The sequence below is a fragment of the Oenanthe melanoleuca genome, chromosome 2 (genome assembly GCF_029582105.1).
Source record: "Oenanthe melanoleuca isolate GR-GAL-2019-014 chromosome 2, OMel1.0, whole genome shotgun sequence".
NCBI lineage: Eukaryota > Metazoa > Chordata > Aves > Passeriformes > Muscicapidae > Oenanthe > Oenanthe melanoleuca.
The window spans coordinates 144658982-144680715 of record NC_079335.1 but is presented as its reverse complement, the minus strand read 5'-3'; the positions used below and the strand labels follow the sequence as shown (position 1 = coordinate 144680715).

The 21734-nt window shown below is 41.3% G+C and overlaps 1 protein-coding gene across 1 annotated transcript in view; it reads left to right on the top strand.

Annotated features, from left to right (window-relative positions):
- Positions 1–21734, top strand: part of CRHR2 (corticotropin releasing hormone receptor 2) — a 132208-nt gene that overhangs the window by 11514 nt on the left and 98960 nt on the right. Inside the window, exon 2 of the mRNA XM_056485584.1 lies at positions 1613–1706. Within this exon, the coding sequence (XP_056341559.1) occupies positions 1613–1706 (94 nt within the window). The remainder of the gene's footprint in view (positions 1–1612; positions 1707–21734) is intronic.

Here is a 21734-nt window from a genome sequence, read left to right as displayed (position 1 = left end):
ACACGCCGTGTATTTACAGTACATGGGGATGGCTCGAGTTTCCTCTTTGAAGTGAGGCAGTGCTTTGGCCTGGGACGTGGCAGAGGGGTGAGGGATGGAGGGGAGGAGATGCTCTGCTGTGTCAGCTCACCTGAGTGGCTCTGACATGAGGTGTGGCCACTGCAGATCTGGGTTTTGGGAGCCTCGGGAGGTGGAATCTGCCCCTGGCTTCACAGCAGCCTTTGTCTGCTGCCTTTGACCTGACCATGCATGGAGGTTTTGCTGTGGGAGGCAGGAGTTCTGAGCCTCCCTGGAGGAGAAACAGCAACTTCATGGAGTTTGTATGAAAAGAATGAAGTCTGAGAAAAGCTTTCTGTTTGTGCTTCAACACTTCCTAGTTTGTCAAATAACAGCAAAGTGAGAAATAGATAGAAAAAGGTGCTGTACAAAGAAATAACTGTTCTTTAGAGACCATCACTGCTGATGGATTCTATTGTCATGAGCATTTACCCTCCTTTTTATTACGTGACAGAGACTTCAGTGATACAAAAGAGGTTCCTCAATCACTTAACACACCTTAGGGCAGTGAAATATAACATCAGCCTTCCAGGAGTAGGGTCATTTCCCTGCCAGAATTGTGTTGGAGTCATTCTGTGTAAATAGAAAAGCAAAGCCATTTTTTGTGTTACCATGGCTTTATATCCCCCTCAGAAAGAGTCAGAAGGATTTTGTTTCATAGTTTGAAAATGGAATTCTCTGTCATTGATTTGTCACTCCTGAACTTTCCTGACACGTTTTGTTCTGACTTTCTTAAAGGGATTTCCAAGAGCTTCCCTTGCTCCAAGCAGGATCCCAACTTGGCTCTATATTTTGATGTGCAACTCTGTAGGCTTCTCTCTTCTGTCTGCATTGGGCACTTCAGTAATTTCATTTTGAGTGTGAAAATGAAAATATCTCCATTGATTTTCAATTCTGTTTCCTAAAATTTACTTGGGGTTATACTGTTACCTTGTACTGAACGTACCTGCAGCTTTCTCAAAGTGCCCATGTTGGCATTACTGCTCTTTCTCACTCTTATTTGCCCTCAGTAGAAGGCTCAGCCCTGAATGCTGAGGGTCAGAAACTTGTATGTCATTCATTGGCTAAAAAGAACCACAGGACACCTTACAGAGATGGCAAATTATCCTATATATTCCATGGAAACACCTTCTTCAAGCCCTCTGGACTGCCCTTTGCCAGCTGCTGGATCTCTTGAATGTGCAAAGATCTTTGGCCCCCACATACCAATTAAAGCTCACTGAAAAAACTCAATGTGTAATCTTTAGTGGGATGTGATTCAGCTCTGCTATTTCAGGCATCCCTTTTAGGTGAGACAAAGTGGATCCTGATCTTTGTTAAAGGCATTGAGCAGCTGCCACAGGAGAGATCCAGAATAGGTGGTTAATTTGCATTAGTGATGTGAATTCCATGTGGAGCCAGCAAGAATAACCACAAACCTTCCAGGGGGTGTCTGCACCTGAATAAATCATGAATGGGAACTGCTCTGAGACTGCTGGGGGTTGTTGTACTCATGAATGAGAAAATCTGTCCTAGGCTGCTGCTTCACCTGCTTGGTTTCTTTCTGTTTATCCAGATAGTTCTCCACTGTGAATCCTCTGTGAACCTGCCCTTGTCTGTTCTGCTGGAAAAGTACTGTGAAGCTTTGTCAGCCCGCACCAATGTCACAGGTATTTATTTATTCCTCCATTTCTTGGTGGCTTCTTGTTACTGCAGGATCTGTTTCCAAAGTGCCCTTGCTCCAGGAACATCTTTTCCTGCTGAGATAAACATACTGTCTCCAGCCTTGGCTTTTCCTTGGTGACAATGTGGTGTGACAAGGAAAGAGGACTTGGAATTTTACACACCTGGAGAGAGTTTCAGGGGAGCTGCTGACAGCCCTTCCTCATAGTTTAATCTGTTGAATTAGCTGTACTTACTGACTGATGTGATAGTTGAAGATTGGTGTAGTTGAAGTGTCTTGTCCATTTATCCAGACCAGTTTTTAGAAGCAGAATCTGTAAGAGATGTGTAACTGGATCCAGCTTTGTTTCTCAAGTGGGAGAAGCACACTCAGAGCCACTCAGGGGGCATGTACTGCAATGAGTGGTGCCTCTGGGGGAAAAACTGAATTTCTTCCCTTCCTCTTCACTTTTTTTTTCCTCCCTGTGGAGGGAGGAGTTTAAAGTATAATGTAGGTATTAGCATTCAGCCAGTTCTTCATCTCTGGGAAACAGCAAGGGAAACAAGGCTCAGGGAATTGAAAATCTTTCTGTAAAAGGTGTCAGATCAGCGGTGTTCTGTTCTGACTTTATCAATTCCTTAAGGACAATAAGCTGATCTAGATACCAGACTGAAGTGTGAAAGTTGTGGTGCCTTAATTGCCTCTCAATTTCCATATAAATGGGTGTGTTGACCTGTATTATGAATCTGGCCCAAGCTCTGCCCCTTGGTGCCATTGTGTTCCAGGGAGCAGCTCTCCCTCATGTACCAGATTTGTTTATATCAATTTAATGCCCATCTATTCCATTCCTTAGCAGGAGACAAAGGGAAGATAAATGAGGTTCTGTATTTGGGCCTTTCTTTTAGGTATTCCTTACCTTTTGAATATGTTTGTAAATATTATCATAAAACTTGCCATTTACTCATGAAGTGTTTTTTCTTGTGCAGTGCTTTTGTTTTAGGAAAAAAAAAAATCATGTCAGGCTGTCTCAGAAGTCAACAAACAATTTATTTTTCAGTTGTTGACAAAATATAATTTTCTGGGGTGTTTATGTGATGCATGATCTCAGGGCATCTTCTCCAGTGGAGTGTGGCTACTGGAACAGAATTCTAATGGGAAAAGGGAAGGGAGAAGCCACAGAAGCCTCTCTTCTCTTCTATTCCAGAATCTTGGTGAGGTATCACTGATCAGAGGTAAAGCAACGCTCTGGAATTAATGAAAGTTGATTTTTATAGTCTGTCCAACCTGCAGCTTTTTTAGAAGAAACTTTCCTGTGCTACTTTAAAATCCTGTGAACCTGTAGTGGGTAACCTGTTTATGGGTTTTTACACATAATAAACCCCAAATCTTGTACACCCCAAATCTGCTCAATGGTCAGGCATAAGCAAGAGATTTGGGACATCCTAGGGACAAAAATTCTCTTTTTTGCTTAGCATGGAGCAATGTTCTTCTCTCACTGTGATGGATCATCAGCAAGAACATGGTGGTTCTAACCATGACATGTTGGTTTTGAGCTCCATGAAAACTGGATCTTCCAGACATTCTCATTAAAAACAGAGGTCTGCAATATAATTACCACCTCTTCATGGTCAGTAGAGTTCTCCTGGTACAGTTAAAGACCAAAGCACGATTTAATCCTAAATTAAAATTTAAAATGGAGCAGAAATGAAATGCTTTTTCTTTATTGGGATCCAAGGGTAATGAGCTTCTGTGACTAAGTCTGCTCTAATATTTCAGTGACCCAAATGAGGTGAGCAGTGTTGCAACCCTCATTTTGAACCCTGATGATGACAAGGATGTGTTACACAGGGACATTGGTGAGCTCCATTCAGCTGTGTGGATGGAGAGAACCAGACCACAGAGCCTGCACTGTCTGAGTCTTTTCTCTGGCTCCTGTTCTTTGACACAGTGCAGATATCATATTTTAGAAGGGGGAAAAAAAATATCAAGAAAAGAAACCCAAGGAGAGCCATATTGAACAATCTTTATTTAGCTGGGAGAACAGTAAACATTAAGCTTTGTAATTCGTTATCTTCCCTGTTTCTTTTCCAGAAGATGCTGTTAATTAGTCCAATATGTTAATTTCCTCCTCTTATAATTACTAATTTCACCCCCCAAATATGTTCACATTAAGTATCCCAAACAGATGGCATAAAATGCTTTTGAGAATGTAATGCATGGGTAATTTCCCAGAATGGCTGAGAAAATGACATTGTAAATTCATTCTGAAGCAATTTAAACCAAGAAATACTTTTTCAGAGTTTGAAAGGAACATAACTCATTTTCTCTTTTGGGCATCATTTTCTTGAAAAATCCATGGATGGCACCTTCAGGATTGCTTGGATTCAGTTCCTGATCTTGATGCTGTTGTCAGTGAGTGGTTTAAGTCATTACAGAATCACCATCAAAGCCATTAGCAAAAGTATGTATAGCATGAATTTGTAAATGTGAGTTAGCAAAGTTCAGTGTCAAGGTCTATATCACTTTTTACATGGATGAAAGAAAGGAAAATCGAGTTAGAATTGAGGTAGAATGATTTACACAGAGATGAAAAATGCAGAAGGGTAAAAGGGACCCTTCTGCTGAGACATGAGGGTCAGAACAGACCTGCCTTGGTTGTTAAACTCATTACAGAGCTTAGGTGCAGCTCAGTCCAGTCTTAGTCCCAGACCTGGTCCATGGTTTATATCTAAAGGATTACACATGTAATTAATTAGCACCGCCTAAAGCACCACCATCAGACATATCCCAGCAAAAGGTGATCTTAGGATGTTGCAAAAACACCAATTCACCACACATGGAATTCTTACATGGCTTCTGAACCAGCAGCAGTCTGAGGTTTGTTCACAGTTTTCAGGTGGATCACAAGATTTTTAGCAGTTCCTAATCACTGACAATTTTAACATTGACAGAGGCTATATTTATTACAGCAATCAGTAGAATTTATTACAACTACAGTAATCAATCATTCAGCTAAGATGCAACATTCATACTACACTTTCTGTAGGTATCTAAATTTCCATCCTGTCCACAATCTGGTTAGGTAATTACTGGATTTTTTTAAATTCCAGTGACAGTGGAAGGTAAGGAATGTTCCCAGGCTGTCAGGGAATGGATGAATATTCTCACTGTCATTCCCCACCCAACATGGTCTCTGCTCCCACCCTGGACACAAAAAGTCCTTGCTATGGAGTCAAGGGACACTTCACCACCAAACTCATTTCCAAAGGCCATGGCCCAGCAGGAATTCCTGGGTTCACAGAACAATCCAGAAGAGATCTGGGTAATGGGGGAAATGCACCACTCCACATGGGGAGGGTCTCTGTGTTTGTGAACCTGAAGAAAAAAATGTATTTAATTATTACTTTGCTTTCATATCTAAGAGGAATTGGTTGAAATAGCAGTATTTCTTTTTTTAGGGGACTCAGCTTAAGATCTTTCTGATGTTGTAATTTCCTGGTCTGGTTTGATTACAGTGAAATCCAGGATGAGCAGGTGGCATTCTATACAATTCTATACAATTCTATACATTCAATTCTACAATTCTATATATCTGTATGATACAGGCACTGAGTTACAGCTTGAATTTTTATAGGAACTTGGAGAACAAAGGTTCTCAGTTCACACTGATACTGCATGCACTGTGGAATGTTTTTGCATTATTCCCTTCACATCCCTTGACTTTCCCATCTAATATGTTTCCACAAGAGACTGCAAGTCTCAGCTTGCATCTGATCCTACTTAATTTTGATCTGCATGGAAATCTTTTGTTCCCTATTTGTTCCATTGACACATTTGACCACACAATCTTTAAGACCTTTTCAAAAGACAATTCATCTGAAAACAGGAATCTTGTCAAAAAAAAAAAAAAAGAAAACTAGCATGTGGATGGCCAATGCTACTGTGCTGTATCAGTATACAAATGACATTTTCTGGTTTTCTTCTCTTTCTTCCCCTTCAGTCAGTTTGAAGGTTGCAGTTTGTGTTTATGATGTTTAAGTGTATTCAGACAATCCAGTAAAGGAGAGGCAGTAAATCAGATGTCATGCATTTCATTTCAAGAAGTCCTGGGATGCACTGAAAGGAAAAATGATTTGTTCCTCCTGGTGACTGGATCCTCTTGAGCTGGATGTTGGTTCCTAGCCCTCATTCTGGTCCCTTTGTAGTGAAAGGCTGTTGTCTCACAGAAATGGTGTAAACATCCTCATTCTAAGTGGTGAAGGATTCTACCTGCACAAATTCAGGATTACACTACTCCTGTGCTGTTCCCTCAAGTCTCTGGTGAAGCTGTGATTTAAGGAAAGTGTTGGTGGGTGTGGGAGGAATGTATCCAGGGATGGATCCCAGGGATGGATCATCAAAGATGCTCATCAAGTCTCCAGTTAAGCTGACGTCACTTGGAGTTTGCCATCATTTTCCCAGTTGCTGGGATGGTGTTTTATACCAAAGGCTCCTCCAGCACTTCCAGAATCACAGAACTGGGAATGTATGAATAGTGTTGTTCTTGGCTGGCTTGTTGGTTTTAAATAATCTATTTCAATCATTCTTGAATCAATGATCCTTTTAGTGGATGACAGTTTTATGACACACGAGCATATTTGATAATTTACTTTCCATCCCGAACTGCAGAGGTGAGCCCCTCTCTGCTCCAGGGGTTATTTATTTCTGTACATCACATTATTCTGTTTCCTGGAAACAAAAGATTTGTCATCATTACATCCCTCAATATCCCTCCAGAGTAATGGTATGGCAGCAATTCTCTCTGCTTCCCTTCTGGTTCTCCCAGCAGGCCACATCAATGAGCAGTCCCATTTAGAATGGGACTTGGATGGGTTATTTATTTCCTCATGTGCTGTCACTCCCTTGGCATCAGTGTGCTGGCTGCAGCTCCCCTGCTGCTCCTGCAGCTGCCTGGGGGCAGGGTCACATCCACAGCACCCAGTCACTGCTCCCAGGCAGAAAGAGAACCTCAGACATCAGTGTTTGCACCATCACCACCTGAGCTGGACACCAGCAGCCTTCCCAGCGCTTCCTATTTTCAGATGTTGCAACTGCACTGTTTAAATAGAGCTGATGATGTTGGTTTACTTTCCCACTGCCCCAAATGACATACCAGGCAGTCTAGCTCTGCTTGCTTGTGCTTCCCAAAATAAAGCTGACAGTGCTGGGTGTTGTTGAGCAATTTGCATTACTGCCCTTGTAATTTAAAAAGTTGCATTTTTTTCGAGTCTGGTGCAGTTCCAAACTGAGGGTATGGAAATCCCTTGTGTATTAGGAAACTGTAGCCAGTCCAACAACTTTTGTTTTTCTGGTCCACTAGAGAGGATTATTAAAGTAATAGAAAAATTGAATAGTGCCAAGGTTGTGGGTTTGATCCCTGTATGGCCCATTCACTTAAGAGTTGGACTTGATAATCCTTGTAGGTTCCTTCCAAATCAAATTATTCTGTGATTTAGGTTGGAAAAGGCCTCTAGGATCATCCAGTCCAACCATTAATAAAACACTACCAGGTCCTCCACCAAACCATGTCCCTAAGCACCATATCTGATTTCTACATCTGCTGTAGAAATAAAATATTTATGAGGGGTTTTATTTTTTTGGGTAAATAATTTATGAATGAGATAGATAAACACATCTGAAAGTTCCCACATGTATTCTAGGTGTCCAGGGCCTGATGAGTTCTTCTAAGTTTACAACAACAAATCTCTAAGCTGTGTAGAGGAGGCTGTAAAATGCTGAGCACGAAACATGTTTCAGTGAGAAGTTGCCCCAGTGTCTTAACCATGGAAAGGTGTTTTTGCAGAACCTCAGTAAAGCCCCAAAGGAAGTAAGGTATGTAAAACCCTGGGAATGGACCACTGAGGTTTTGTTCATATTTCAGAAGAGTGGCACACCTTAGTCTGGCTCTGTCACTTCTGTCTGGTGCATTCCCAGCAGATCCTCAGTAGTGACTGTTACAATGTCCCACTCCACCAAATTTTTGATTTTATGTAGTTGTTACAATAAACACCATTTGCTGAAAGTGGTTTCTAAATTAGGTACCCATTTTTGCCCACCTGGTAGATGATGATACATGCTGTAGAACCTCTCATTTTGTCAAGTTCCACAGAACAGATTGAGTGCCTTTTCTGTTCACACAGATTATCTCAGTGTGTCTGCTCCTAAAAAAACCACTCCCTGTCCTTTTAATCAGCATTTCTCTCTGGGTTTGGGGGATGATGAGCCCATCAAGGGTTAAAATAAGACTGTGGCCAATCTAGGAGTAAAGCCACCAGAGGGGTACTACAAATGCACTATTCTGAAGGATGGGTGGTTCAGGGGATTCCAACATCTGCAGTGCTGCAGGATCACTGTTATTAGGAAATGGGAGAGATTGGGTGAGATTTTTGAGAGATTTTTTGTTGTTGGTTCTGATTTCAGTTAAGTGCCTACAAACCCATGACTGAGTCAACTCTCCAGGTTAGGAATGAGCCTTTAGATGTGCTCTTGTTGACACTCAGTCATGGTCTCACCTTTGTCTCCCTGCTCTGGACAAAGGGGATATTTCCATGCTTCTTTTGGAGGGGTGTCCTGAGCCACACTCTAAGCCAGATTCACCACAAAGCCAGACCAAGGTGGGGCTGAGCTTCACCCATTTCCCTGTGAGGGTAAAGTCCGTGTGTCTTAGGCCTCTGTGTATAAAATTGTGCCTGCCAGTGCTGCCTTCCTTCACTAGCAGCTCTGACAGCAAAGAAAAGAGGGTGACCTTCCACCATCCGTCCTTGGTGTGTTCAAGATGTGCCCAAAGGTATTTGAGAATCCACCAGTGGCTGCTTTGAGGAAGAGAAAGTAAAAAGATGCTTCATATTTGCAGGTGCTGTTCTGGCTTACCTGGACTAGAATTTGAACACAGAAAATGGATCAGAGATTCAGCTTGAAGAAATCACCTGCTGTAAAGTTGTAGCTGGCAGCTTCTTGTTTAACTCTGAGTTGCATCACTTGGTTGAACTTTGGTGAATAAACTTTGTTTTGCAGGGAATTAATTTGCCTTGACTTTCAGCCCTGAGATGAGAACATCTTATTGTATAGCCATAGAACCATAGAACAACAGCATTGTCTATGACCTTTCAAATCACTGAGTCCAGCCTTAACCCAGCACTGCCCAGTCCTCCACTAAACCCTGTCACCAAGTGCCACATCTACACCTTTTAAATTCCTCCAGGCTGGTGACTCAGCCACTTCCCTGGGCAGCCTGGTGTCCCATGTACAAAAATAGTTAAGCACTAAAGCTTGTCAAAGTGCAAAGCAACCTGTAAAGCTCCAGCTCTACATTGCTCAGCTTTCTTATTCCATTACCAAATAAGAACTCTAAGGGTTGGGTTTTTTTCCCTCTGCAGGCATTCATCTTCCTCGTTAAAGTGTCAGAGGGTGGGCATTGGCTGTGTAAGAAAGAGATAATGGAAAATGTTAACATGGTTTATGTAAGCCACTCAGACTTGAACTGTTGAACACTTCACCCTCTGTGCATCCCTGTTTGTAGCAGATTCATTCTCTTTGTCGTGCTACTGCTGTGCAGAGATGGTCAGACAAAAGGATTGTTTATGGATGCAGATATTTCAGGTTGCACACAGCAGTAGCTAAGAGGTGACACAAATGAGAAACAGATTGCTAAGGGTACAAAATGCTGGATGGTGTCTCAGCTCCACTGATGTGGAACAGAAGTCTGATTTCAGGGCTCCCTTTTCACCCTCTGGACTCTCCACTTTGTTCAGATATCCCTGATAAACCAGGCCAAGCATTTAGAAGCTGATCTCCTGCCTCCTGACACTGTGAAATACATGCCAGAGAAACCTGGTCCTGTGCAGGAAATCCTCTGGGATGAACATGGGAGCTGGGAGAGTGTTCATTGATCTCCTGTCTCTGTGTTGTTCCCTAAATATCCACTGCTGGAGACTGGAAGATGTAGTAGGTAGACCCTCAGGCAGAACCAAAAGGGCTGCTCTAGTATTTTTTAACAAGCCATGGGGTTTTTTTTATTTTTTATTGAGTTTAAAGGCAGCCTAAGGCCTGCTCAGCTGTAGATGCCTGCTTTGCAATATCCAGAGTTACAGGAAATTAATCACCCCCCTAAGAACCTGCTCTTTCTTTGAAAGTATCCCTGAGGTAATTCCACATAGGTGGGAGACTATTACTCACTGCCTTCTGTGTAAATAAAGGGGAAAGAGTGAATATCAGAAGTGAGATGTATTTGCAGTTTTGCTGTTGATCTGTTCAAGGAGAGTGCTGCTGAGTTCATCCCTGTGAACGTGGGTGTGAAATCTGTAGATGAATCCTCAGTGTGCAGCCACACCTCAGTGGCATCAGCTCCTTGAAATTTGTATCAGCTAAACACAAGATTTCTGACTAAGATGGGCAGCTTCTTATCAGAGCAATTTGTTGTTGGTTGTTAAATATACCTATACCTAGATATGTATAAAAATATGCACATATAAATATATAGCAATATCTGATTATTTTAGAAATGAAAAATATCATGATGCTGAAATTGTCCTTCCAGTAACCACTGGGTAAACTTCCCAGTTCCAGGATTTAGGAGTATCATCAGATTTTTTGCTGTCTTCTCTCCAGAAAAATGTATCTATTCTCTTGTTTGAGTTAATTTAAAACTTTGCACAGACATCCATTTTCTTCATGGATAAATGAACTCAATTTATGCATTTATTTATGCAGGATGCTCACCAAAATTTTTTTTTTCCCTTGTTACTCCTAGAGGTTTTAAAAGTCTTGATTTTCAGAGGAGGGAAATGCTATTTTAATGCCACTGTTGCCACCTAAAGTACTTGTCACTTCTGCTTGGGTGAGTGCCCAGTTCACTCAGATGTGGCTGGTGTTCTCTCACATTGTTTTGATGGATTACTGGTCTTCTTTTATTTAATTTCTTATGAAACCTTCTCAGATCCAAATATAAAATTCTTATTAGCAGAAGAAATACAGTTTCTTGGGTTGCTGTAAAATAGCTTGTTGTGGTACAGATCTCTGAGATCAATGATACAGAAATTCAACCAGTAATGTGCTTTTTAAAAAAAGCAATTATTTTTTACGTGATGACCATGAAAATTAATGTAGCCATACATGTTATTAAATTTTTTGGCTATTATTTCCCCTACCTGGAGGATAAGATTTTATGACCATTTTCAACAGGGTGACAGAGAGCTCAGGGGCAGCAGCTGAAACATGCACAATAAAAATTATTATGGCTTCTATTTTTCTGTTAAAATCATCAGAATTTTATCAACGTCCATGAAACAATGAAATAAACATGTCTGTTTGGCTGGGGAAAACACACAGTAAAGGAAAAATCTATGTAGCATTACATGGTATCTGTTACCTCATTTTTCTGCAGTCCAATAGTCCACAGATGGAACAAGCAAAGAATACTCGATTTTTGATCTGCATTGCAGATTTCAGAGCACTTTGTAACTCCTTTTCTCCTTCCAGGAGACCTGACTGTGGTGCATTATGTTAAGTCCACAATTTTGCAGTTACTTCTCACTCCCAGTGTTACAATAAACAGAAACACTTCCTTCTGGTTAACTTTGTGTAATCTAAAACTTAAAAAACTCACAGCAAAAGCAGAATCCATGGAAGCTGAGGAGTGGGTATTTTTACCTCTGTTCTATGAAAAATGAAATTATTTGCGAAGGATTCAAAGCCAGTCACCAGAATATCAGAACTTGAGGCATTCTCACTCTGCAGGCTGCCTGCAGTGCTTGCTTGGGACTGAACCCAGAGAAATTAAAAGCAAGCAGCTGACATTTCTGCATTGCAAAAGTTTTAAATATTCTGTGGTAGCCTGGCAAGCCCACACATGACCTGAGAGTTTTCTAATTGAATGGTGCAACTGCTCTTGCTTTTGCTGCATCTCTCAAGTGTTGATATCTTCATTTGATCTTCCTCAGAGATGTTGAAGGCCCCAAAGGTGAAGCTCACAGTTACAATCCATGCTAAAAGAATGGATTCCTTTGGATTTTTGGTGGCTGGTGTGAAGTTCCAGGGAATAGAGGTGATGACTCTGGAGAAGGGAGTGCTGAGGTGTTCACAATGAATAATGCAGTGACTGCTGGAAGCTCAAATGAGGGCAGTGGAGATAACTTGTCCAAAATCCCAGCACTAGCTGGAGCTGGGTTTGAAATTCCTGTCTCTCCTCCCCCTGCTCTAACAACCACTCTCTTCCTGTATGAAATGTGCCACTTTCGTATTTTGATGTGGAGAAAATAGAATATGAATATTATGCCACTGGCAGTGGTGGGTGTGTTTTGTGCTGCAGGAAAACACCTTTGTGCCCTACAAAAGAAAGTGTTTAAAAGGTTTTATGGAGCGTGGGGAAGGTGATCAGCATTATAAAAACATCTGTGTTCTTTATATGTGCCATGGATACAGCTGGTTATTGATATGGAAATGTTAATGGTGGATGCTGTGATGTGTCTATAGGGTAAATATATTTGCTTAATTAATTAATAGGCAAGGTCAGCAAGGCTGTCATGGGAGAGAATAAGGACGTGGGCAAGGCAAAACTCTGACCTGGTCATGCCCAGCCTTTGTGTGATCTGAGCAGCAGCTGACAAGGAAAACTGAAACACAGTCCAAGTGAGTTAAAGAAAGCTCTTGAGTGACTTTGGCATTGGCAGACCTCACAGAACTGTTGCAGAATATTCTGGCACAAAGCCTAGGAGGGGGTCAGCTGTGGGTTTACCTCAGAGAGGATTTGCCCAAACACTCAGCACAGTCAGTTCCAGGGTTTGAGGTGTGACAGAAGTGCTGCTAACCTTGTTACCATGACAGCCTTTGGTCTGCCCAGCCCTTCTCTCCTGGAGTCTCACGGGGTGTCTGTGAATAAGCAGCACAAGTGCTGCATTCTGAAGCTCTTTTCTTATTTCTCCTCGTGTCTGTACAGTCTGAGCCAGTGTTTTCCTTCACCTTCTCTACCCTGTTCCTGTAAAGATCCAGTGCTCATTTGGAAATTCCACTGGGTGGGGAGGGTCTGAGCAGCTGGGGCACTGCTGAGTGTGTGCCCTCTTCTCCAAACTTTCCTGAACTCCCTTCCCTCTTCCTTCCTGCTCCTTCCCAAACTCCTGAGATGTAAGACCTCCATCTCTCACTCCATCTTCCTCTTTTCAGCCTCAAGTCCTCCTCTACACCTCACTGCAGATTTATTTCTAGGTGTCCCCACCAGTCTTTACTCATCTTCCAGAGCCTGCTGGGCTGTTGGAAAGATGGGGGTGCTGGAGATGAGATGGAGCAGGATCTAGAGCTGGACTGTGCTCTGGAGATCAGGGGATGGATGGAGATCTGGGACTTTCTGGGGTTTTCTTCTCCTGCTGCCATTTCTGCCCAAGCTCAGTGGTTTAAGACTTCATGGACAGGCAGCTGCCACGGGATATTCCAACAAAAATTTTCTTGCAGTTCCCCTGATGTAGTGAGGGATTCCCAAGGAGAAAATATAATTACAGCCAGAGTGTTTCCTGATCCTTTGTGTTTAGTAATATAAAATTTCTTTTTATGAGAATACAAAATTTCCCATAGGCAAAAACAAAACAAAACAAAACAAAAAAACAAAATCTGCTTAAAACTTCTGGTTGCTAATCATTGCCTAAGTGAGAGTAAACCACTTTTTACCTTTAGGAAACTCCAAATCATGCAGATATAGAAATGTGTTTCATTTTCAACAATTACTGCTAGAGATTAAAAAAAAATCTTGATTTCCGTAAATGTAAATGTTTTCTCTTAACAAGGGAAAAGAATTTAAAAGCTTGGAAAATCCATTTATTAAAAAATATCATATTAAATCCATAAAGGAAAAAATGTCCATAAAATCATTTTTTTTTCCATTCTGTCTAGTCAGAAAATTATTAGAAAATGATTCAAAAATGATTGGACAATGATTAGAAAGTTAGAGGCTTGTCTGAGTAAATGCAGAAGTTTCCACACTTTAAAAAAAATGAAGGTAATTTTAGGCATCCTCACTCTCCATTGTGGATGCCTAAAATTAGGAGAGAAGAATTCTGCCCCTCTTTTTATCATTCTCTTCTCTGCCTGCATTCATTTTAGTGCAATTAAGAGATCATCAACATTTCACAGCCCTTGGCTTGCATTTCTGTGTGTTTCTCCAATAAACTGAATAATAAATATCCAAGGAAATTGCTGTTCTGAGCAACAGGGGTTCAATTAAGGAAAACAGCAAGTTCGTTTTGAAGAATTATCCTAGAATTCTTGGAATAATTTGTGTGGAAAAGACCTTTACAGTCATCAAATCCAGCATAAATCCAAGCCCAGCACTCAGCCATGTCCCCAAGTGCCACATCTATACAGTGACTCCACCACTTCCCTGGGCAGCCTGGCTCAATGCTTGCAGTCCTTTTGATGAGGAATTTTTTTCCTAATATCCAGTCTGAACCTCCCCTGGTGCAGCTGGAGGCCATTTCCTCTTGTCCTATCACTTGCTACTTGGCATATAACATTTATTTTCCATTGCTGTGGGCTTCTGCTCCCACAATTTGTGCACCACTGAAGCCCATTTTTGGTGATTCATAATGAAGGAATCTATTGCTGAGAAGACACCATTTTTTGTGTCATCAGCACACTTGGGTGTAGATTATGTAGTTCAGAAACATAAAGGAAGGGGCTGTTCAGCTCTCTGGCTTCTTAGAACTGGAATTGTTTTTCAAGTGCAGGCAGAATTCTGTGAAAACCTTTCAAAAAACATTTTGTCAGTAGTGAGAGGGACAATTTGAGTCGGGTGATGAAGCCAGGGAGGGCTGCTCATGTTGCTGCAGCTGGGAGAGGAGCACACATCATGTCCAAAGGCAAGGGAACGGCCTTTAGGCAATGGAACAAGGATAAAAAAGATGCAGAGTCTGTTTCTGTCCTCTTCATGCTTCAGTCTCAATATTTTGTCTTCCTGGAAAGGGCCAGGTCACCCAGGTGTCTGCTTACCTCTGAACCAGCCTTCAGTCTTGACTGATTTACAGTCAGGATACAGAAAGAGGCACCTCCAGAGGGATGGCTCCTGTCAGGAGCAAATCACAGGATAAAATAAATGGATTCATGAAGGCATTAGTATTCCTTGCTGGAAGGTTACCAGCTCTTTTTGGAAACCTTCATTTTCTATATCTGCTTCTTTGCAAATCCATGTAAGCTCTGCATTCATAGATTCCCAGCTGCTTTCTATTTTAATGGTTTTTCCTTTGTTTTTACTATTTCAGCCCATTAATGAAAGCTTTTAGGAGACCAATGAGTTCTCATTTTCTAGGGCACTTCTAATCTCAGAGATGGAAACTCCAAATCTGTCTCGTGGTTCTAAATCATACTTTTATTGTTAGGATTCATTTTCTCATTAGGATGGGATCTAGAAGCTAAACCAGATCAGAATGTCTCTTGGGATAAACACTGCAGATCTCAACACAATTAGAATGGAGGAGAATTTAATCCTTTAAACAGTATGAGTTTATAGCTGCTTGTTTGCCTCCTTCCTTCCCTTTGTGTTTATTCTGGAAAGGATGTGCTTCAATGAGATTTTTCTTGTCTTAACTGCTGCTCTTAAAAATTACATCAGTCCCAAACTGATGGGCTGTATTAACAGTACAAGTGTAAATGCTGAAAAATTAAAATCTCTTTGCTATGCAAATGGAAGATACTCAGCAGAAAATCCCCCAAATCAGCAATTTGCAGTAGCTGAGTATTTCTAAATGCTTTGTAAGAAACTGGCAATGTTGAGTTCTTAGTCCTGAGCAGTTCAACTCCTACTGACTCCAGAAAATGGGGCAAAATGGGTTGGTTTAGTGCCGTTGCTTAGCTGGCTATTTGTCACACATGCTTCAACACAGACCATGGGTTTGTGAAGTCAGCAGGTGCAGTTATAGGATACAGCTCATTATTCTAATTATTTCTTCACTTCCCTCTTAGTTGGTGCTATTGGTTGATAAGAACAAATTGTGGAGTTGTGGAATGGTTTGGGTTGGAAGGGATCTTAAATACAGTTTAGTTCTCCTCCTGCCAGGACAGGGACAGAGGAGCCCCTTCCATTATCCCAGGTTGCTCCAAGCCCCATCCAGCCTAGCCTTGGACATTCCAGGGATCCAGGGGCAGCCACAGCTTCTCTGGGCACCCTGTGCCAGGTTCCCACCCTCACAGGGGAGAATTTCTTCCCAATATCCAATCTAAGCCTCCTCTCTGGCAGTGGGAAGCCATTCCCCTTGTCCTGCCACTCCAGGCCCTTGTAAAGAGCCTCTCTCTATCTTTCTTGTTGGCTCCTTCAGGTGCTGGAAAGCCACAGCTGGGTCACCCTGAGGCTTCTCTTTTCCAGGCTGAACAATCCCAGCTCTCCCAGCCTTTCTCACTGCTGAGCTGTTCCATCCCCTGATCACCCTGGTGCCTGCTCTGCACTCATCCAGCAGCTCCATGTCCTTCCTGTGCTGGGGACCCCAAGGACATCATGGGTAGGAACAGGATTCCTGTGCAGCCAAAATCAAATCATCACAGAAAATTGTACAGAAAGCAAAAGCCAAAGCAAAGCCTCAGTGGAAGAGTTCAACTCTGTGCAAAGTGAGGCTGTTTTTACAGGAAAGATCTTCCAGGCTGACTCCAGTTTTATTTTCCCTACAGGTGGAATTCTTGTCTCTCAGTTCAGACATTTGTAGCACAGACATGTCCCAGGGAGCAGGTCAGCCCAGGTTGTCTTTGTTGTTAATGGTGAGAAGGAGACACTTTTAGAAGACAATTTATCTGATCCAATTCAAGTGCTTCCTTTATGGTGGCAGAAATCATCCCAGAGAGTCCTTTGACTTCACAGAGTGGATCCCTCTTGACTTTTAAGGGAACATGGAGAGTTCTCTGCCCTGACAGCTCCTCTGCAGACCATAAACTGAGACAAATGATCCCAGCCACATCAGCTGCAACTCAGAGGAGAGCTGGCACGAGCAGTGCCCATCTATCAACTTTTTATGGACTGCTTAGTTTATATTTTCTGCAAGTTTTTCCTTTAGGAAAGACTTTCAGGGAGCATAATCCATAAAAAAAAGTATAATTCTGCTGAAGAGGGGTGGTGTTTTCTTCTAAAAAGCATAAATTGCTTATTCTTATATAAGAAGTTTCTTATAAGGAGATGATGGGGTTTTTTTATCTGGAGGGGGTAAATTGGGCTGTTCTTTCATCTCCATAAAATATCACTTATTTTAAATGAAATCGTGGCTTTCTTGGTGTGAGGGAACACTCAGCTATTGATTTCTGTGGAGAGCAGAATTTTAATGTTAAATGCACAAGACTGTGTTGGAGAAATAACCTTTGTTAATAATCATAGAATGGATTGCAAAGAACTTTAAAGTTCATCTAGTTCCAATGCTATAAAAAAAAATAGTAATAATAATGTATATAAAAGTCTATATACAGAAATCAAAATACCTAAAATGAAAAATAGAGGTGGAGAAAGAATTCAGCTTTAACAAGTTAAATATAAATAATGTAGACAACCACAGTTAAGTCAGACACCTCAGACTCCACTTCTGGGAAATTGCAAGTGTTGGAACAGGTTTCCAACAGGTCCAACCTGGCCCTGAACACTTAATCAAGATCTAAAATGTAAGGATCCCAACCATTTATTTCATTTGGGAGGCTGCAGATTTCAAAAAAATCTAGGAAAGCAATGTAAATTCCTGCTCAAAATTTTACAACTTTGTTCTTCTGTCTGCATTTTCTGTCACCAGGAAAGCTAAAAATCCAGTACAATTCAGACTAAATAATTAAGGTGTAATTTAAATGACCCCTAGGATGTTTCAGCTGAACTCTAGCTAATTTTATATTCAAAGACAGAAGCAGAGTAACAGAGGCCAAGAAAATCTATTTGTCCATTATCATTGGTATTTTTTTCTATCTGTATTAGACTGTCTCAAAGGATTTGGGATAAAATGACCACAGCCAGGTCTCTTTATTCATAGCTACTTCTAATTCATGGAAAATGAAGTATTTTCTGCCATGCCTGATGGGCTGGCTGGCTTGTATCTCACTTAGAATTAAAAATATTCAAGGTAAGTCAGAGGAGCCATACCAGGATAATGGCAAAATCCACATTCCTCCCTGATTTTAGCTCAGGATATGCCCAAGAGTTTGGGTGAGCTGTGAGTGACAGAGGCGTAGGGCAAAACTGAGTGACACAGGGCTCTAGAGCTGGCTCTGCTTCCTCACAAGGGAAAGGTCATCCCAAATTATTACTCTGGGGTGATCAAAGCTACTTGTCTTTTATTCTGGTATTCAGTATGGCCTTAAGAAAAGATAGAAAAAATCCTTCTGTTTCCACAGAACAATTCAGATTTAATTAACTCAGCCCTTTTGACCAAAAAGTAACAAGGCAAAAAGAAAGAGTCAGAAATTGTCATTTGTCATTTGGCAGTAGTCTGCAGGTACAGCAGTGTGGGCAGAGCATCCCTCTTCCCCCAGGGGAATGGAAAACCTTAAACAATCCCCTCTTTCCACAGGAACAGCACTAATATGAAAAGGATAAGATGACTGATCCATCAAGAGCAAATGGAACCAGCAGGAAATTGGTACTGGGGTGGGAAATAAGTTAGAAATGAGCTGGCAGAGGGCTGAAATCACACCTAGCTGAAAAAGGAATTGGGCTGTGCAGTGGTTTGGGAGTGAAATGATGCAGCGTGGGGAGGAGTGGGTGATGAAGGCAAACATTGCTGGCCATCTTAAACCCATCAGCTCGTGTGCAATGAATAAACTTGTGGGAAAAGAAGTTTTCTCTTCAGGGAAATTCATCTCTTACTGTAGCAATGCTGTTTGCTGCCAAAGGCAGGACAGTAAAATGCATCTTTTTCCAGATGTGGGTCTCTGGATGAACCAGTGAACTCCTCCTGTTTGGATAGCTGCTGATTTTGCATTCAGGTAACTACCAGCAGGTTTTCTTTGCAGTGTTTCTGTCCTCAATCAGACGTTTCCTTTGCAGTAATGAAGAATTAGGAGAGCCCTCCAGTGGCCGAGGGAAAGGGATGAGCCCTGGCAGAGAGCCAGACCAGCCTAGAAACCAGGGACAGAAAAATCTGCTGCATATTTCAGAGGTAGGAACTTCCAGCCCTGCTAAGGATGACTTATACCCTGCTTACATTGACCCATTGATCCAGAGGAATTCCACAGCACCTGTGAGTGAAATAATATGTGTGTATTCCTTTGCTATTTGAGTGAAGAGGATAAACTTTAAGGATAAACTGACAGCTTATATACTTAATAACTTTACAGGAATTGAGAATTAAAAGAACTTGGTCCTCATAAAGGTAATTCTTTGTACTCAGAACACAATAACTGCCAAAAAAATCTCTTTGAAAGAAAATTAATAATAATTATTTCTTCATTTTGTAGCCCCCAGAGGTAAAGCCGTGATGACAAGATCCTTGCTGCCTGAAACATTGCTGTAAAGGATGATTCTGATGATCTTATTAACAGGGGAAGGGAAGAAATGCTGAAAAATATTCTTTCTTCCAGGCATCAATCACAGATTTTGACATCTGCTTATGATAACTGGCAGTGAGCAACATCATGGATGGGCACTCTGAGGGGTGGCAGGAGATTTGGGAAGGTTAACAAGGAGATTTGATGAATCCAGAAGAGAAGCATCACTTGCTTAGCAATAAGATGTTGTTATCTTGCCTTTGCAATTTGTGAGAGCATGTGAGTGGCAAAATGTTGAATCAGAATATTATGTGTTTTCCCCAAACTCATTCTTTAATGTTCATTGGGGTGAGACGTGCAGTTTTCCAAATAAAAAACACATTAACACATCCTGGGGAAAGAAACCCAGCTGTGCTGTCAAGCAGATTGGGAGTGCCACACTTCCCAGGATTAATTTGTTGCTACACCTGTTATTAAAATCTCTATCCCTTTATCAGCTACTTGATGACATTAAACCATATTTTACATCTAGGCTGAAATAAATATTTTTCAATGTTGGTGCTTATTTCAGTTTTCAGCTGTTTTGCTTTGAATTCTTGTGAGTTGATCCTCAGCTTATGTAAAAATCCATTGTACCCAATGCTGATGGAACCAGTTCTAGATTGAGATCTGCATATCCAAAGTCTTGATAAGAACAGAAAACCAACTTGGGTTTTGAGGTTTTAAACTGTTTTCCAAGGTTTATTCTTACTGTGAAAGTTCTTAGCCATAAAATGGACACAGGCAATTTAGAGGCGACTCGGAATGTATGATGTAAAATAACAGGATTCTGTAAGTTTTATATGAGATCATTAAAATTCAGATTAAAACATAGTATTTAAACAAATATGTGTGCATTTCAAAGCAGCATAAAATTTTAGTTTTCAGTTTCTGTCTGGTATGTGAGTATAACTCCAATACCCATCTCAGATATGTGATGTGTTGGCAGGTGAGAGCTCTTTCCAAAGGACAAATGTATCTTGAGGTGAATAACATCCTACTAAGGAGAATATCCAAGAGTTGTAAATTTGAAGATGATATTTGTCTCCAAATTAAATGAATCATCATTCTCTGAAAGTGTCCATTTCCCTGGAGACTGTCAGAGAACCTGATTTAGTCTAGACACCCAAATTTGAGGTGGCTGGAACGAGGTGAGATGAATTCTTCTGCCTGTAAGGAGCTCTCAGCCTAAGACCTGGAGCACCCTGAGCTGCAGAATCAAAAATACTGGCCCTGGTGGTAAAAACAACAAAGGGTAGTGAGCCAAGCTGGGGAGGAGATCTGGAGAGGGATTTTTTATCCCAGGAGGTATCCAGAATTATGTGAGGTCACTGATTCCAGACACAGGCACAAGCTGTTGCCACAGAATTAATGTCCTGACATCTTCTCTGTTCTTCTGGGGCTGCAAATGTGTGCAGTAGCAGTTTGAGGATCACAGATCAGGCAATTATTACATTATTTTTCCTCAGTTATCATAGCCATAATAATATTATGATAATCCATTTTCATGCCTGATCATTCCAGCTGGTGTCTGGTGTGATTGGATCCTCCTCACTGTCTGGTGAAAATGATGTGTTTGAGAACCACCAAAGTCAGTATTCTGCTCATGATTCCTGCCACTTCATTTCCAGGCATTTTCTCTGGTGTTTGCTGAGTAGTGGCTGGCAGAGAGATGCAAATCTATTATACAGTGTTTGTGTTGTATTGATTTCCTCTGGTAAACAATTCCACTAAATCTAAGACATGGAATCTCTAAACATAATGCTGCTGGCATTGTGATAGTCCTGTCCTAACAGGACATTTTTCTTCTCATAGTTATTCCTGATGTGTTTAATTTCAAGTGTTTTTGTTTGCTCTCCCATGAAATGATAGGCCCAAAGTTATGGGATTGCAGCTGCCAAACTCTCCAGGGAGACCAGGTGAGCCAGTGGGGAAGAGCTCAGCAAACAGTTTGATCTTTGTTCAGGGCATCTGGAATGGGATTAATCTGATTAATTCAGACATTTACATCAATCCAAGTTGGTTCCTCTTGCAGACAGCAAAGATCTACTCAGGGTTTTGGTTAGAACTGAGGACAAAGTCAATCTCACCAGGTGAATCTCATTGCAAAATTTCTTATTTTTTTCTGTTGGTTGCACACCTCAGTTACTTGGCATCTCTGGAAACATTTACACTGGGGACATCATAAGAGATGTGTCCAAAATCTGTCTTCTCTCTGAGATATGTTATAAACATAACAGTTCAACCAAGGGGAGAAAATTGTCAGGAAAACTTCAGTTGCCCTACAAGGCTACTGCTTGTGCTACTCTTTGAGTTTTAGGAGGTTTCCCACATTGATGAATTATTTAAATTAAGTAACCCAAGGAATAAAAATCTACTACATAAAGCCTAAGTAATAATGGTGAAAGACTGCCTGTGACATGCTGCTGATGGGATTATTCCCTTTTATGACAGGCCCAGGTTTTGCCCAGTCTGGTATCCACAGCTGTCTCAGAACAGTTGAGATGCCTGAGGACAAAATGTTTGCCCTGGGGCT